Raw genomic sequence first — 19,211 nt, 5'->3', positions numbered from 1 at the left:
TTGGCCTTCTAAGCTGCAAGCACATACTGCTGGCTCATGTTAAATCTTTCCTTCACTGGGACCCTTAAGACCTTTTGAAGAGGACTTGTCTCATGGAGCTCCTCTCCCAGTCTGTATGTATACCTAGAATTGCCCTGACTCAAATGCAACACCTTGCACTTGACCTTGTTGAACCTCGCTAGGTTCAAATGGGCCCAGCTTTCCTGTTTGTTCAGGACCCTCTGGATGGCATCACAAAATCGCTCAGGTTGGAAAAGACCCTCAAGATCATCAAGTCCAACCATAACCTAACCATCCTACCCTAACAACCCACTGCTTAATCATATCCCTGAGCACCACAAATGGTTTTTAAACACATTCAGGATGGTGACTCAACCCCAGAGAGCCTGTCCCAGGGCTTAACAACCCTTTTGTAAAGAAGTTTTTCCCGATTTCCAACCTAAACCTCCTCTGGCACAACTTGAGGCCATTTCCCCTCATCCTGTCACCAGTGCGAAGAGACCAGCCTCACTCTCACTGTAAGCACCTTTCAGATATTTGAGGAGAGCGACAAGACCTCAGCCTCCTCTCTTTCCCAGACTAAACAGTTCCTTCAGTCACCCCTCACAGGGAATATTCTCCAAGCCCTTCACAAGCCTTGTTGCTCCAGCACTTTGATGTCCCTTCTGCACCGAGATGCCCAAACCTGAACATCCCTTCCTTTTGACATGTTAATTGCACCACTAAGCCTGGTGTCCTCTGCAAACTTGCCGAGGGTGCACTCAATCCCATCATTTATATCACTGATAAAAATGAGTACCAGCCCCAAGACAGGCTCCTGGAGGGACACCACACATCTCCAGCCTCCACCTGGACATAGAGCCATTGACAACAACCCTCCCGGCTGTGACTTTCCAAACAATTCCTTATCCACTGAACAATCCACCCTTCCAACTCACATCTCTCCAATCTAGAGATAAAGATGTTGCACAGGACCATGTCAAAGGCCTTCCACAGGTCCAGGTAGATGACATCAGTTGCCCTTGCTTTGTCCATCAAGCATTGTCACTCCATCATATAGGGCCAGTTAGACAATACTAGAGGATGGCTCCCCAACATCAAATAAGCCAGGCACTATGAGAAGAAGTCTCAAGAAGCCTTCAAGTAGTCACAAAAAAAAAAAAAAAAAAACCAACCAACTAAAGATCACCTTAAGGGGACAGAGCTACACCAATCAATAAGATTACCTATTTCACCACAGTAGAAAGGCATTGCTCCAGATTCAGTTCCTTTATTTTTTATACCCTTGAGAAAAGCCTAAAGATGGCTTTCCTTGGCTTACAGGAGCCTTTGAACCTATGCAATATCTAGGCAGCCATCTAGATCTGGTATCCAAATATTAATGTCTTGAGAATAAATAAGGACAAAATCCTACCTGCAGGAAACTGCAGAGTCACTTGTTACTTTTCATAATCCCAGCTGAAAGTACTCTAATTTATATTCTAGTCATCTTGACTACCTAAATTGCAGATCATTTACAATTGACCTGCTTAGGATACTCAAGAGTTATTTGAGTAATGCATTGCAACATTAAGATAGTACTGAGTTTTCTATACACTAATATATGTAACACTGCTTTACATACATCCTCCTTTAAAGAAACATGGCAAGTTAATGATATTAAGATTCAAAGTTTACCCACTTCCTCAAAAAGTGAGAGGTTCATTTTCCACATTAGGGAACACAAATATACATTTTTTACCACAAAATGCCTGACAGTTACACTAGGCAACTTCCTCTTTCCACTGTCAATTCGGCTCCCACTTTTCTTTATCTGAACTTTCACCACATGCTTCAGTGAGAGCAAGAGAATTCAAGGTAGTGAAGGCAAAGAAGAGGAGAAAAAATCACATCTACTAGAGGAAAACGTAGCAGCTTTTTGCATTTCTCCAAAATTGGCAAATGAAAATAGAGGTACAAATATTCCTGCTTCTATTTTTCTGCTGAACATGGAGCCAATTTTACATACAAAAGAATCTTACAGTTCCTGAAATTAAAGGACAGATACTGAAAACAGAAATCCACTGAAAAAGGGAAGTATGTCTGCAAAGTAACAGATTATCTTCCAAAACATTTTATCCTTTCCATTATACTAAAATTGAAAGAAATTCAGTACTATTGGAAGAAAAGCATTGTAAAGACTCCAGTCTTGGTTAAAAGCGCAGTGTCATTCAATGTATTTTTTTAAGCATGGGTTATACTGATAACCTTAAGAGCAGAGATACAAAAACTGGCTTAAAAACTCCATAGTATTTAGTTTGATCCACAACCCAGTGCTATCAACATTATGCCACTTCACTGAAATCTCCTGTAAGTTTTTGTAGTATCATCAGCATATATTTTAATAAACAATACTGTTTGTCCTAGTAACTTTTAGTGACAATGTGGTAGTATTTTTATTGCAATGCACTGTACAAACAAACTACAAATCCTCAAAATATTTTACTATCTACTTTGTTTGTTTTACTGTAAAAGCAAACTGGTAATATCAATGAAATAACTCGGTCTCAACTGCCTTACCTGAGGTATGTGCCATATATGAAGAACAGTGACATCATCAGTCCATTCAAAAGAAAAATCACAGCAACATAAAAGGAAGCAGGGTCTCCCCACCCTAATAAACAAACAGCAAATATACATGAATGGTCATATAGTTTAGAGAACAAAACACAACCATTATAATAAAGAACCCTGCTAACTTAACATATTTAAAGAAAGGGTAAAAAAAAAAAAAGTCACAAAGATTACTGGAAAGATAAAATGAAAAGACTGCACTCCTAAAAATAAGTAAATTTAGAAGGGGAGAAAAAGGCATAGTATTTGGGCAGGAGGGAAGCACTACCTCCAAAAAACCCTGAAATGTATAGAAAGGATAAGCATAGCCATAGCAACATTCTCTAAGATGCTTTGACTTCATAAAGGCTTTTAGATCTAGTTTGTATTCCCTATGCTCTCACTTCAGCATAAGCATATCTTTAAATGTATCACACATAATGCTCTTAGCTTTTTCTTCTTCCATTAGTTGCCAAGAGAAGTTCTAATAATGCACGTCTTTCAATTTACCCATTCACAAACACTTCCGTGTTCACATGCCTATCCTTTTTCCTCTTATTCTTTCTTTAAACCTCCAGCCTCTAATGATTTCTTCACAACAGCTTAAAAAAGCCTTGTTCACTATAGAGAAACTAGCAAAACTTCAGTCTGGTACACAGAAATGTTTATTCAACACTGTCGAAATTACAGCGAGATGGTTCTCCAAAAAGAAAGACAAAAAGAAAGAAAAAAAGATGATGATATGCCCAGCAAACTTGGTAGCTTCAATAGCTGTAGGATTTGGTTGTTGGTGGCTTTTTGCGTTTTTACTGTTGCTGTCTCTTAAAAACACCAGGAACAGTAATTTAATTTTGTCACAAGCAGTAAACAACAAATAAATGTGTAAGTGAACCATTCTGAAGAGAGCTTGTGTAGTTTGGTGCAAAGAAGAAAAATATTGGTATGTGACCACACAAAGGCGTTTGAAATGATAAAACCAAACAACTTTACGAACTGACTGTAGGATGTCTCCACTGCATTTCTCAGCAAAGTACTTCCATTGCATAATGCTCAGTTCAAAAGACAACACCTTACACGTTCAAAAAAGAATTTTTAAACAAGCTAGAAAGTGGCAGCATCCGAGGTTTGGTGTCAAATCCAAGATATGAGGTCTGAATATTAGGTCACAACACAAAATACTAGCCAAAGGGGAGCCTTGTAGTTATCCTTTTCCCCTCCCTCTCACATTCTGGTTATGAAAGAAAACAGAGGGTAAATTTTTGTCTTAGAACAAATTGCAGATTCTACAACAGCTACAAAAATTTCACGCATCTACGGAGCCTTCAATTGTACACAGCAGATCTTATAACAGCACAATATAGTATAGGCTCAAACTACAGCTGTGCACATTTGAAGGGCACTATACAAGTTCAGCCTAGATAGGGGCAATATCTAAGAAATAAAGTCCACATTCTACTTGCTGGTGTTCTTAGAAGCCACAACAAAACGCTTGCAGGAAGGAAGTCAAACAAAATGCAACTCACCCTCACAACTTTCAACAGGACTAAGATCTTTTCCTCTGTTTATCGTCCAACACGTCTTTGTTGGTACACCAAGGAAATTCATAACAGCAGTATATATGCGGTACCAGCTGGCAAGGACCACCTAGGTGGGAAAAAAAGGATTACAGGTTTCCAAAAACTCAACGCCTGACATAGAAAACACCAGTATTTTACACACAGAAAATCTGTGATTCATCTCACAGCAAAGTCATTGGATAAAATTACCAAGATGTTCTGTCAGATAGAACAGATTTATTGAGCTCATAAATAAATAACGTGACCGTTCCAGTCAAGCTGCTCTGAAAGTTACAACCCAAAGGTCCCTAGACTGAAAAGATATTTAACCACTGCAGCATTATTGGTCCCAGTCCCGTTTTGGTCCCCAAAAAAAAAAAAGCATGCACAGGAAGCATGATTCCACCTACTCTTTCCCTGCCCAACTAATAAAACTGTTATGTCACATCTTTAAGAAGGACAAGAAGAGAATACAATACAGGAAATATTAACTTGAGCCCTGATAAAGTGTGCATCAGGCTTATGGAACAAGGTTTTGGTAGTGGGGGGCTGCAAGGGTGGCCTCTGTGAGCACAGCCAACTAGCAGCCCCATGTCAGATCACAGCCAGATCCAGACAGCTGCTAGTGCCCTGCCACTGCCCAGGGCTCAGCCAACAGCAGGTAGAAGTGCAGGAGGCACTCATTCTTACTCTGCTTTCAGTTCTCACTGAAATAGCTACATTTCATAAAATGCTATAGTCTTCTATCATTAGGTAATAAAGTAAACATGGATCATGTTGAAAGTAATGCCTTCTATTTGTTCCCATGGAAACTAAAACAGAAAAAGCACAACAACACTAATTGATAGAGCAAATTCTCAGCTACAAAACACTGTTTTTCAGCATAGTCACCACCATTAGCTATGCATTTTCACCAGCAATGAACAAGAGCCCCACTGTAGGCAGGCTCACTGTATTCACACACAGTTTGGTCTCCATTAATGTTCAGCAAGCAACAATGAACGGGTCCATTTTTTCCACATGGCAGAATTCAATTCCACATCTTTGCTTCATACACACTTCCATGTCAGGCTGCTTCACATAAAATGTCAATTCCCTTCCTGCTTGTACGTTCTCTTCAAGCAACAGAATGCTACAATGAGGTATCCCAGAAGCTTTCTCTTTTCCAAGCAAAACAGGACCAGCTTCTTCGATCTTTCTTCATAGGAGAGGTGCTCCAGCCCTTTGACCATCTTTGGGGTTGTCCTGTGGACTCAATCCAACAGCATCCTTCCTGTACTGGTGGCCCCAGGTCTCACAGTGGCAGAGCAGAGGTGGAGAAATCACTTCCCTCACCCTGACGGCGACTCTTCTTTTGATGAAGCCCAGTACCCTGTTCAACTTCCAGGCTGCAACAGCAGCCCCAGCTGAGGGAACTGGACTTATTCAATCTGAAGAAGGCTCCTGGGAGATTTCATTATGGCTTTCCAGTATTTAAAGAGAGATAATAAACACAATGGATATAAACTTTTTTTACAGGGGTAGATAGCAATAGGACAAGAGGAATGGTTTTAAACTAAAGGAGAGCGGGTTTAGATTCAATATTGGGGAAAATGGTGGTGGTACAGAGTGTCCAAGAGGCTGCAGACATCCCATCCCTAGAGGTGTTCAAAGTCAAGTTGGAAGGGCCTCTACACAACCTGATCTACTGCCTGTTTTAGGGCTTAGCAACCTTGTCCAAGGCTGAGGCTCTGAACTAGATGATCTTTTGAGGTCTCTTCCAAGCAAAGCCATTCTATGATTCTAAAGAATTCTGAGAAACTTTTCAGTTGCACTCAGTGACAGGACAAGAGCCAATAAGCATAAGCAGAAATACAGGACCCTCCAGTTACATACAAGATTTATTTTATTTTTATTATTAAGATGGTCAAACACTGGAAGCCCAGTGAGGTGGGGACACTCCAAACCAAATCGAAGGTAGTCCTTAGCAACCTACTTCATCTCACTTAAAACAAAGCGGTGCTACTAAGTGATGTTCAGACACCCCTTCATTCAATTTTTCTGCAGTTCTATGGTTAGATTATGTTCTCAAACTAGGACTCCAGATATCATAACTCAATTTGTCCATGCTCTTCACATTCCCATAATGTAAACCTTGTATATTCACAATATACCTACACCTTTTTGTCTAGACCCATACTCCTCGCCTTAACATCATGACCTGCAAAGTACACCACCCTGAATTCCTGAGGGTTTCCTGAACATCTGTGTCCTGGCACTGCTGACTGTGCATATGTGCATATAAATGAGACACTCACCCCTACTCCACATAAGCAATAACAGGACTTGAACCAACACCAAATCATTTCTCTTAACACTTAAGTGTGGTTGTACACTGCCAACAGAATGCAAATACAAGCTTAGAGACATCTGTCCATCATACTTGCATCACCAGCCCCGAAGCTGACTTTACAGTGAGCGAATAAAGCATTCTTGCTGAACAAATCCTGCACCAAAAAAAATTACAGCTTAATCTTTTTATGTCACAAGTGCTTATGTCAGCTGCAGATGTTATTACACATGAATACTCCCCTAACCCCAGTCTCCCCACTCCCAAGACTTTTACTTACTTCATACAAAGAACAGAAACATTCTTGCCAAAAGCTGCTTCACATGAAACAGTTCAAACGTGAGCACGAAAATGGAAGCAAGCCAGTAGCCAAAATTGCTGGGTCAATTAGAACACAGTGGCATTTTTGGAATTTGCACTGTATTGTACTGGATAAATGCAGAACTTGGGAAAGAAAAGACTGGCCATTAGACCCAGGATACCTCTATGGACCAGTCCTTTGCTGTTAAAGACCATGTAGGAAAATTGATCCCTTTTACTGGTTGCCACTGATTAATACTTAACCCCAAACTACACAGGGTCTTTGAAACATTCATTTCTCCAACTCAGATTTTCATCACTACTGCCACACACAAATACCTCCTGTCCTGTAAAGGTGAACAACCAGACAGCAAACTGCTATTAGCATGAAATTAACACATTAGCTCTCTGTCACTTTCCATCACTCACTATACAGCCACTGGAAGAGCCTTTACTACTATTAAAATTCAGTTTTAATGCCAGCACCAAAAAAGCTAGAAAGCTCCTAAAAATTAAAATGGAAATGAAACACTCTCCAAAAGCTTAACTGGATACTGGGTATCAGGAGGAAAAAAAATTAACTGTCAACAAATAAGTCCACAAAGCACTTTCCTACCACTCATCACAAGTCAAACTAGATAAATCTGCACAACAAGTGTTAGAAGTCAAGTTGCTCCTATCAATTACTTTTTAGAAGCAATTACATAAAAACAAGAAAATTCAAGAAACAAATTTAAGAAAAGGGTGGTGAAGCACTGGAACAGGTTGCCCAGTGAGGCTGTGGATGCCCCTCCCTGGAAGCATTCAAGGCCAGGCCAGATGAGGTTTTGAACAACCTGGTCAAGAGGGAAGTGACCCTGCCTATAGCATGCGGGCTGGAACTAGATGAGCTTAAAGGTCCCTTCCAATCCAAACCATTCTGTGATTCTACAATATTGTGAAATATTTACACAGAAGCTAGATATTATGCATTAAGTGACTAAAAGGAGCTGAGAAGACCACTGTCTGCTTTTCATGCCCACACAGGCACAGAAAAGATGAATGAACTCATAACGTATCACCAAATTCAACGTGGCAGTAAGAACCTAGAAAACTCTAAATGAACAGACAAGCCTACATATTTTGCACCGCAATCTCCTAAATGTTTAACAGAATGTCAGCCATCGTATTTCATTACTCTCGTTTTGCTTTCAGCATCCAACATACCATATTTCATGGTGATACTGAGGATTCTGTTAAGAGTAAGTTTGCTTGATCAGTTACCTTTGTCTTTTCCATGTCAGATTGTAGCTGAAGTAAATAAATCTTTCTCAGCTAAAGAGAATATATTATTCATATGCAGCACGCACTGTGTGTAACACTGCATTTCTATAACTGAATTGCAATCCCTTTGGAGTTAAAAACAAACCAACCAACCACAAGACACAACAGAGGATACCAGAAGCATTAGTCTATAGCAGTTACTTCTTCCTTAGCAAGGAAATAAAAAGCAAAAGAAATTGCTAAATGAGATTTGTATACATACACGTTAGCCAGGAACTCTTACACATTTATTTCCTGGAAGCAGCTCTGCTCTCACAGAGCAGGAGAATAAATGCTAGTAACCAGGCAATTACAGCCACTATTACTCCCTGATTCTCCAAGAAACAAGTTGTTCCTGAATTACATAAAAGAAGATTAATCAAAGGAGTTTCCCCTTTGCAAAATGTTTGAGAGACAAAGGCAAAAAACATCCTAAGAGAGAAGATCAAACATTTCTGTAATTACTGACATCTTCTTAGTGACCAAAAAAGCCGGACTAAAAGCTTTATCTAGTCAGGTAACAAACCCATACAAAACAACTGCAATTAGTCTTCTAAAGAGGAATGTATTTTGTTCCGGAAGAAATTCACACCACTCTTGGATTTAAGGGCCACAGTAAACTGTGATTAATCATTAGCTCACTGTCCAACACAAAATGCAAGCAAAAACAATCTCTGAGTATCTTTATCCCTGCAGCCATTGTCACGTACCACTTTCACTTCATGTCCTATTTCCTGAAGTGCACAAAGTCAGCAACCTACTTCCAGAGCTAAGAAAACTACACTAGAAGATAAAACTGGATTGCAACTGTAGGGCACGATATATTAAAATGCTCAGATTATTCACCTTTGATACGAAGTACGTGACATTTGAGAACAGTAAATAACAATGGCAATTGGCCACAGCATACAAAGTTACTTTCAGATATTAAATTTGAAATGCAATATCCCAGCTACATTTTGTTATTCAATCTATCTTTACAACTGCACTTTCCACGGTAACATTTCTTATAAATTTATAATCAAGCCTAAAGAAACCAAAGATTTCTCAAATCTTTGAGAATCTTGTTGTTAAAACACTGCTTACCTCTGGGTAGAGATTGAACCTTTGTAAGGTGTTAATCACTAAAGGATATTCAGTTAGTCTGTCATTCATAATCGTACACAGTCCATTCCAAAATGATGGTGCTTCAATAATGATCTTGAAATAGGAATAATAAAGACCCTACAAGGAGAGAAGAATGATTACAAGGGGAGAAGAATGATTATTTCTGATCTGCTTCACAGATCACCATGTACAAGGTTCATTTTTAAAAGCAATTTCGTATTTCTAAGAAGCAGGACAAATTGACCCAAGAAGACTTCCCAATTTACCAAATCCTCTCTATTAGTGTTACTGAAACAACGTGGGCTTCTTTCCATTTTGTTTCATGACACATCATAATCTCTCATTTGTTTAGTTAACTATGCACTAGCATAATACTTCATAGTTCTCAAACTAAATAAAAGCTGCCAAAAGAAATACATATATGCAAACATTAATTAAAAATGACTTTCATACTCTTGCTATGCCACATTTTTAATCAAAGCTACTCCACAAGATATTTGTGGATTTGTACTTTAGGTTTTCCACAATCATTTTTTTAATTCCTATTTTAAGCAAACTGTGAAGAGAAAAATACGCAATGATCAGCAGAGAGAAATGTGAAAGTGTAAGGTATGTTAGTTACAAGACAGAAAAATGTTTTTCTTATCCAGAAGGTATTAAGAAATTCGGCAAAACCCATGATCACGAGATCATGAATTTTTCCAATCATTTCATCTGTTATTAGGAGATAATCTAACCATTTCTGTGCGAAAAGCCATTTCTCTTTCTAGTGTTGACAGGTGAGAAAAGTGACGATCACTCTCAAACAGAGTTGTTATGTGCCACCTGTTTAAATAAAAACAAAAAACAATGAAAATTCAATGAAGTTTTAGAACCTGTATTAAGTCATATATACCAAATAAGAGCTGGCAAGACATTTACTGAGACCCAAAGCCTGCTTATAAACTGCTATTTTACTCAGGTGTCATATCAACATTCTCTTCTGTTCAGATAATTTTAACTGGGAAAAAAAAAACACGAATCCACAGACAACTCATTAAATGCTATTATGGAATTAGTTACAATATTCAAATGCATTTTAACAGAAGCGTAGACATTTAAAGACAAAAGTGCAATGCTATTCAAATTAGCAAGAATACGTATTGGTAAATAAAATTCAAGTATCTGACTAATAAAAAGAAGCATAGACTAAAAACTGGTGGCACTACTACGATGCACATGGAAGCAGTGTTCATTTTTTCTATTTTTTCTATTACTTTTTAATTCAGATATCTGTTATTATATATAGAAATTATCAATGTTATTTAAGTAAGGATAAACTACAACATTAAATGTAAAAAAAACAGGAGAAATGCAAATAACTGGAGGCAAAATTTGTCCAACTGAAGCTTCTTCATTGGAAAGGATGGATTAAAGAAAAAAAGGCAAAGCATTGCACACAATCCTCCTTTGGAATAGAAATTATCAAGAAACAGGCTACCAAAAATCAATAGGCTCTTCTTGAGCTAAGAAACAAAAATACAGTGGCAGAAATTGTTACTTTTTATCTCTACAAAAGCAGCTGGGTGAAAATCACTATAGAAGCCATTCTGTTTCAGGTCTAGAATACAAAAATTAAAGGTGAGGCTTAGGATGGAACCCGAAACGCAGTAATTAAACAGACAAAAATTAGTTCAAAATCCATTTCTCTACATACAAAGAAACCATTGGCTAGACAAAGGTCAAAGAAAATATAACAAGACTGAAAAATTAAAGCAAATGTAAATAAGCAGAATGAAGGAGGAGGTTGAAAGGATTTACCTGGACCTTCAGAACCCACCCAGGTTAAAAAAAAATCTGCTACAGGAAATGCAGCTGCTGAATGTGCATAGCTAAGCTACGATTCCTGTCAATCTCTTCCAACTCTGGATATTCTATGAGTCTAATAATTTACCAGCTGGAAAGCAGGCTTCACTCTTAGCTGAACAAGCTTAAGAAAGCTTTCAAATCAGCTTCATAAAAACAGAATTACGCATCTTAGAGGTGACAACTTGGTTTTGAGAGGAAAGATCTAAATATAAATTATCCAAATAGCTTGTCTAAATATAAGTCAAAATGACACTTTGAAGTATCACATTACCCTCAAACAATAAATAGAATCTTACCAATGTAGGACTCCTGCAAAAGCAGCTGTAAAGGAAACAAAAGGTGTCAAGTTACTCAAAGATTTAAACTGTGTTCTTTTAAATATTTACAGTACTACTTCAGAGGTGCTCAGAAGGTACTCAGCCTCCAGAGCAGCAGCAGAATAGCACATCTGAATTAAATTTCATGGGCAGCTCTTTGAAAATCTGAAATCATGCCAATGACATTCAGCAATACGCAGTGTTCCCACCTGTATCATGCATCATTCAGTGTGATCCATCAGAATCTAAAATAGCCATTTCAGCTATGAAGAAACACGAGTGATAAGCACAGGTAAGTTATACATAACGTATTTTGAACATTTTTAAGATGTCAAACCAAGTCTAATTGAGACTTTAATTGCTGAACATGGTAAACACTGCCTGTAATAATGTTCCATTTGACCATTTTGAGACTATCTGCATTGTCACTTAGTTGCAGAATAAGGAGGTAATATGGAGGAACACTGGACGTGAAAAACACGTGATAAAGTGGTGGATGAACATCATACGAGTCTGACGTTCTGAGCAATACAAGATAGATCCAAAGAGATCAGAAATCACTCTACTTTGCATGAGCAGCATTCCCACTGCATCCAAAGTTCACAGTGGAAGAAAACCCAGCACGAGCAAGGAATGAATAACAGACAGTGGAACCTCTGTCTGGCACTCCTAGACTGAAGTGTCCTGGTTGCTCTCGGTGCACACAGTGCCTCTCCACCATAGAAAGGACAGGCTGACAGGTGGCCTTCGGCCCAAGGCAACCTTTGTGGCTGAGGGCCCTGTTATCTACACGGCTTACATGGAGCAGGGGGCCGAGAGGTGCTGAGCCCGCGCCTCTCTCCAGGGTGCTGATCCCCACACTCCAGCAGCCGCAGGCAGGAGGGCTGGGCACGGCACAGCACAAAGGGGAGCCTTACAGCAAGTACCTCCACGCTCACTCTGCAGTCAGAGAGCTACTGAAGGCACATCTCAGTTGTTCACACGGTTCAGACTGCGTGCTACACGTGTATGATGGTTTGTTTCTGGCAAGAAGCAGGAACAACAGGAAAAAAAGTCATCTGCAAGCACCAAAACTGATACGGACTGAATATACCCTTGGCACCCCAAGGCACACGCTCCTCTAACACAGAGCCTGCAATTGCTCCTGCTGTCAGTGGCAGTGCTTGTTATTCTTGTCACTACATGTGACAATGCAACAGGCTATGCTCACAAACTTCAATTTTAGTGCTAAAGCTTTGTATACAGAGATAAGCGAAATGAAAATGGGTAAGACAGAAAAAAATGCTAAGATAAAAAAAATCTAAAAGGAAAAAATATATTTAAATACCTGCCTCCACAATCATAAAGGAAAACATTTACTTCAAGCTACATATTTTTACATGCTAGCTAAGGTTACACCATACCACTTTCAGACTTTCTTAAAGAGCACTTCAACTCCACTTCAGTTGTTTTCTCAAATAGAGGCATGGATATCCATTAAAAAATGAACAGCATAAGCTTTCTTTTAGATTTGTATCTTTTTTACATATACTTTCTAGGAAAAAAAATAAAACAACAGAAGGATTTCTCGGTACAGTCCTCAATAAGTGCAATTCAATGTCTTAAGCTTTCAGCAGCTGTCTTCTTTTTTATGCTAAGAATATCTACATTAGTTCTCATGGAGAAGTTGTTAATTATTTTTTTCAGAAAGGCAGATGATACATGGAATTTCAGGTAAGCACATTAGCTACAAGAGCAACAGAGCAAACCACACTTGATGAACAAGCATGTTTTGCAACAACTATGCAGAAAGAGACAGAAGAGTCCCTACCTTTTGTTTATTACCCAGAATCACATTTGCAGACAGAAGAATAAGGCATCATTTCATTTCTCAGCAACAGTTTTAAGATTCCCAATAAAATCAGATGCTGAAATAAGTTTACATATATACTCACACATACTTCAACTATTGAAAAAAAAACATCCATTTTGAAACAGATTAAGTAACATGTTAAGTAAGTATGTGCAGTAGGAGTGCAATAAATGCACGTCAGCTGCTGGTACTGTTCATGACCTCAGAATTCACACAGTTCCAAATATGCCAAATACACAGTGTTTTCAGCTTACACATCCATTTATAAAGCAAATGAGATTTCAAAACACAAATGTCCACTTATTTCACAGAGAAAACACCGTATTCAAATGTTATTCCTGTAAATGCTGCATTTGAAAATCAATCCAATAAGTGTAAATACATTCAATCAGAGTGATTTTCTAATATCAAACATCTTTATGAAACTTCCCACTATTACCCTTTTGTATGAATAAAAAGAAGACCTTTTACAATCACTCAGCAATTCAAGTCACTACTTAGATTTAAAGTCAATGCACAAAATTCATAGACTTGCATTACCAGTCCAAATCTACACCTGTCAACAGATGGCATCCAGATGTACAATAAGCTAGTTTCTGATGGAGAGCACACAGATCAATTCTCTTAAAATTACCATCCTCTGATCCCATTAATGTCTGGGAAGTGAAGGGAAACTAGAGTCCTAACATTGGAAAGACATCTCAAACTACAGTGTAGCTGAAGTTGCTGATGCCATTTTCTCTCTACGTAAGAATCGTAAAAAGCAAAGCATATGATCAGATTTTTGCAGACTGAGGTTATTACGTAAAATCTGATAGTTCAGTCTTCCTGTGTTTATCTGTATCCTGTGTTTTCTGTTCTAAGAATGGCCAACGTGAAGACATAAGAGATGCAATCAGGTTCTGAAAGTTGAATACTGAAGAAAGAAGCCATTCTTTGAAAGCTGTGATATACACAATTCGTTTACCAAGAGAACAATAACCACTAAGACACAGCAATACAAAAGGATACGAAACACAAGTTAAACTGATTAATACTGTCCACATTTCCAAAGGGACTACGGTTGGAATAAAGGACAACAGGTAACAACAAGAACCGTGTCAGCTTGGGCTGTTTCTGCCCCTTACTCAGGATTCTGAGATTCCACGCAATCAGAATTAGGCCTCAATTCAAGAGACATTTAAAAAGTGTGGCAAAAGCATTGTAGAACAATGTTCTTGAAAATCTGACAACTTTAACATGGCACCTATGTTAGACTTAGTCTTTAGAGGAAAAAAATAACACTCTATAACAACACTAGCTCCAATTGCAGAAGCTTCTCTTTACAAAACCTGGACCTTGAAGTAAAAAAAAAGCAAAACAAATATTCAAATAGCACTAAAACTTAGTATATTTACAGCCTTTACTACTGCAAATACCACGCTGCTATTCATAACAGACTCACTACTACTGGTCCATTAAAAGGAGCTATTTACAAATAGCTCCCTGAGGCATTCAGCTGGCTACCTGAGTTTTGCAGCCAAGTTCAAACTCCAGAAATTATACGGCTCTCTACTTAATCTGGTCTCAAATTTCAAACAACTGAAAGCATTCTTCCTCTTCTGACCATCTGTTAAATGTTTCTGTGTCATACAAGTAAGCGTTAGTCTAGGAAATGCTGAATAAACAGAAGTTAGCAAAGCAATTCAGGAGCAGTTTATTCATCAATTAGTTTGTAAGCTAAGTGCTGCCTTTCTGCCACTCCTTTGCAAGGTAATTCATCAAACTGAAGAAACTCCCTCTGGCAACAAAGACCACTGGCAGTGTCATCAATACTGCCAGCACCATTGGAATTCCTTGACAGTCTTTCAGAGAACAGATAACTCTGCATCTGTTAAATATGCCATTAATAACATTTGCTGACATCAGGAACGCATTTTTAATATAATTTTGCAAGCACTTTGGATGCTTTTTTCAAGATTTTGGCCATTAGCCATTTTGTCATTTACTCCCAAATATTCCCAGAGATAACATTTAAATTTACATCCCCTGCCAGCTTTAGGTTCTTCCAGCCTTGCAAAACAAGCTGGTCTGACTAATTGCTTACCAACAGTTTTTTTTTCTTCGTAATTAACGACCGCATAGGGGAGATCTATAAATCTCTCGTGAACCACCATTTTCAAGCAAATGTCTTGACACCACATCAACTGCTGTACAAACTTAGAAAAAAATGATGAAGGAAGGTATTTCCCTTCCCTTTTGCAGCGTAAGCCAGGAGCCAGGTTATTTTTTTTCTTTTCAACTCACACTCTGAATATATTTTGATACAACTTACAGCTGCAGAAAAAAAGAGAGGGCATTTCTCCCCAGCATATTCCTTCTACTTACCCAGGATGAAAGTGAGCCAGATCTTGCTGTCAGCTCTTATAGTGGCACCCATTCCATCATTAACAAACGCTGTCAAAAGAAACCAAGTATTTTAAGCACCGCTTGAGAACCAGCCTCTGCGAATCGGTTCAAACTTCGCAGCGTTAAAGTGCTGCAAAAAAAAAAAATCTCGACCAGACTTCAAAAGCGCCGCAAGAATTTCATACAGTGAGTATGAAATCGCTGCGCAAACATCACGGACAGCCTTCCCATCACAGGGAGACTATTCGGGAGAACACACGAACCACCGTGCTTTTAAATCCTGAGATAACTTTTACAAATTAACTGGTGAAAAGGGGAGTCGGGCGCATCCGCGATTCGCTCTCGCAGGTCAGACTTTCACAGCGCGAGCCACCCTCCATCCTTCCAACCCAGAGGCAAGCAGGCAACGCGGAGGCGCTCGGCACAGCCCGTCAGCGGGACCGCCGTACGGAGTTACTCACACGGACGGCCGGAGGCGTCGCGGCAGCAAAGCGCTCCTTCCCTCCCCTTGCCCCCGCTCCCGCCTAACCCCGCGTGGATCTGCCCGCGCGAACACGCACAGGGCAGCGGCGCGGGCTGCCGGAGCCCCCAGCGCCACGGCTCAGCCCCGCCCGGGGGCGGCGGTAGAGTTCCGGGAGGGCCCGCCGCCCCGCCTCACCTCGCAGCCGCTCTCCGTCGACGCGCGGCCGCCGGAGGGGCCCTGGGCCCGGCGCGTCCCGCTGCCCGCCGCCCGCCGGCGCCGGCCCCGCCCTGCCGCCCCGCCGACCGCCGCCCGCCCGCCGCGCGGCGCGGGCCCCGCCGGGAGAGCGCGTCGGGCCCCCGCGGCCGCTCCCGGGACCGGAGCCCGGCGACCACTGCCCGGGCTTGAGCGGCGGCGACTCTTTGTTCCCGCCTCCGGTCGGGACGACCATCTCCGCATAGTCCCCGACGGGGCCGGGAGCCGCGCCGGAGGGGAGGCGAGGGGGGGAGTGGGCGGCGCTCCGTCGGGAGCTTCCCCCACCCCCGGGCAGGGCCTGGAGGCCGCGGGGCGGGGCCGCAGCCAGCGGGCTCCGCGCTCCGGGCCGAGGGGGGCGGCCGGGCGCTCCTCCGCCGCGCCGCTCCGCTCCCGCTCCGCCCGGCTGGCCACGTGGGGGCGGGGGCGGCGCTCGGCGGCAGGCGGTAACAGCTCTCCCCGCCCCGCGCGCACGCACGCGCCGCCCCGCAGCTCCGAGACGCTCCGTCCCTCCGCCCCTCACCGCGCCGCTCTGCCTGCGGCCGCTGGAGCCCCCGGGCGGATCGGTGCCGGAAAGGCGGGGGAGCGCGGAGCTTCCCGCTCGCCTCGCCATAAAGGGCCGCCTGCTCCGCGCGACCTGCAGTTTCCTACTCCTCTTGGTGTCGTTCTTTTGTTGCCTTTTTGTTGCCCGCAGCTGAACCGTAGTGGTTTCGTGGCCATCGCCTCAGTGAAATTCACATATACCTCCGAAAAGATGAGAGATCTCTCTGGAATGCTTCACACCCTTAAATACCTGTCTTTTTAACTGCTGGAGGGTGGCTTGGCTGTGTACACACAAACCCAGACACACAAACCACCTCCTCCTTCCCCCCATCCTGTACTTTGAAAGTGGTTTTGTGCTGCCACGTGCTAGATACCCGCCAACAACCGAGTTTCCTTCCCTACAAGCAGGGCAGCTCCACAGGGCTCCCTCCAGCAAAGAAAGGCCACAAACAGCATTAGCTCCTTCCAGAACACGGCTCAGGGTTCAAAGGTTAAAAACGCATTGAGAGGCACTGATCTGAAGTAATACGGAGGGAATCAAGCACCGCTCTGCACTTGAGATCTAATTGAAGGCAGGCAATCACGTCTTTATACAGAAACAAAACACTGTTGCAAGCCTGCAACGGCCATAAACAGGGGCTGACAGGCTGAAGATTATAAAGCCTCTGCATTTATAGCACGAGGTCAGCACTTCTATCAGGCAGCGCTCACTCGGAGATGGCAAGGTCTCATGCTGCTGCACTTGCAGCTTGTGCACTGGGCTGCTTGCCCAGCTAGGTAGCAGCCCTGCCCTCCGCTTCTCCAAGGTTTCTTCACAACGTTCTGAAGCAGTTTTCCTCTGTAAATCGCAGTCGCAATTAGTGCAGCTCCCACACAGGCAACCGGAACTGCTGTTTTCTTAAGGGTAATGAATAGACAGCAAATCTGCCTTTCCTCCCACCGGTGCTTTTCTGCTCGGCACACAACAGTGGTCGGACAGTGACTCATCCAACAGTGATATCCCAATTTAATTACCACTTTTTGACACTGTTGATTAAACAGAGAAAAATACACCTCTCCGTTACTGCAGCCTCTCCTGTTGGATCCCTTTCACTCTTTCCAATCCTGTAATTTTTTTACCCTACTACTTCTTCCTTCACTGTCTTTTTATTTCCATCCATCTTCATGCTGTACTTTGTCCCTTTTCCTATTCATTTCCCTAGGGTTTATATGTCTACAGATACTTATGACACATTTCTTAGGAAAAATAATTATTTTACTCCTAGGTATTTGGGGGGGGGAAGAGGGGGGGGAATTACGAACAGCAAATGTTAACATTCACCTCACAAAATGAGCAAGGCAAGGCTTGTGGGAAGAAATATCTTTCATAAAAACAGACAAAATGGACAAAACAGGCAGTCTGTCAGACACATAGGCCCTTTTTCAGAGCAAGAAGTTTGCAGAGCATTGCCAGCCAGGTGAAGGAAGTTGTCCCGCTGTGGCCTCACATCCAGCACTGTGTGTGGCTTGGGGTGCCACAAAATAAGACTGACATAAAACTGTTAGAGAGTATTCAAAGAAGGGCTATGAAGATGGGGAAGGGTCTGGAGGGCAAGGTGATCCGCATGGGTCCCTTCCAACTTGAGATAGTCTATGATTCTATCACTCAAACGCGAATTACTGTAACAGATTAATAGTACAATAAACATTTATCTGTGTTCATTGTATACTAAATATAAACAAAAGCGTAAAAAGAGCACTATGTGAACATTTGAAAGCTGCATACCATATTCCCAACTTCTTTCTACGTGGCTAAAAAAGTTCCACAATCTGCTCGCGTCTGATTTTTAACACGCAGCTTTGTCATGAACTTAGTAACCAGAGGAGCTGGCTGAGTGGTTGAAATGTACTGTCTTCAGATAGTTAAGGAGTTCTGCATTTAACTGGCATAGAAAAAGACTAATATGATCTGTTCTGCTGCAACCTATTTTTAAATTTTGCCAAAATCAATATAGTCAAGGAGCTCTTAGTAACATGAAGGGTTGAGATTGTTAAGGTTCAAATGATTGCTGTGGGATGGCAGGACTATTAAGATTAACTGGGCCTGCTCCAGCCTGCAGCAAATCGATTACCTTCAGGCTGTTTTCTGCTATTAAAACTCTTCAGGCAATTTATAGCAAAAGATACCACCCACAGAACATGATTACAAAGGCACTTACTACTAAACTAAACAACTCAATCTACAACGTTATAAGAGCGCAAGAAAGAACATTACTTTCTTGAACGTAGAGGTGTCTGTTTCTAGCAACTATGAATTGCAAAAGAAAACCTTCCACATTACCTCAAATGAGCTGCAGTACACCTCTAAACATAAAGTGACACTTTA

General features: G+C 41.4%; 1 protein-coding gene across 2 annotated transcripts in view; it reads right to left on the bottom strand.

Annotated features, from left to right (window-relative positions):
- The window catches only part of DPY19L1 (dpy-19 like C-mannosyltransferase 1), a 47,830-nt gene extending 31,295 nt beyond the window's left edge, over positions 1-16,535 (bottom strand). Inside the window, exons 1-7 of one of the 2 annotated variants that reach the window (XM_052692639.1) lie at positions 16,250-16,535; positions 15,571-15,639; positions 11,331-11,355; positions 9,924-10,011; positions 9,166-9,303; positions 4,116-4,236; positions 2,560-2,653 (exon numbers count right to left, since the gene is read on the bottom strand). In XM_052692639.1, coding sequence (XP_052548599.1) covers positions 2,560-2,653; positions 4,116-4,236; positions 9,166-9,303; positions 9,924-10,011; positions 11,331-11,355; positions 15,571-15,639; positions 16,250-16,502 — 788 coding nt within the window. In that variant the 5' untranslated portion in view covers positions 16,503-16,535. Of the gene's footprint in view, positions 1-2,559; positions 2,654-4,115; positions 4,237-9,165; positions 9,304-9,923; positions 10,012-11,330; positions 11,356-15,570; positions 15,640-16,249 lie in introns of those variants that run through there. The other variant, XM_052692640.1, reaches the window with a different exon arrangement.
- Positions 16,536-19,211: the final 2,676 nt, after the last annotated feature.

Source organism: Tympanuchus pallidicinctus, unplaced genomic scaffold (assembly GCF_026119805.1).
Source record: "Tympanuchus pallidicinctus isolate F22 unplaced genomic scaffold, pur_lepc_1.0 scaffold3, whole genome shotgun sequence".
Taxonomy (NCBI): domain Eukaryota; kingdom Metazoa; phylum Chordata; class Aves; order Galliformes; family Phasianidae; genus Tympanuchus; species Tympanuchus pallidicinctus.
Note: the sequence above shows the minus strand (reverse complement) of the source record. Positions and strands in the feature narration are given on the sequence as shown.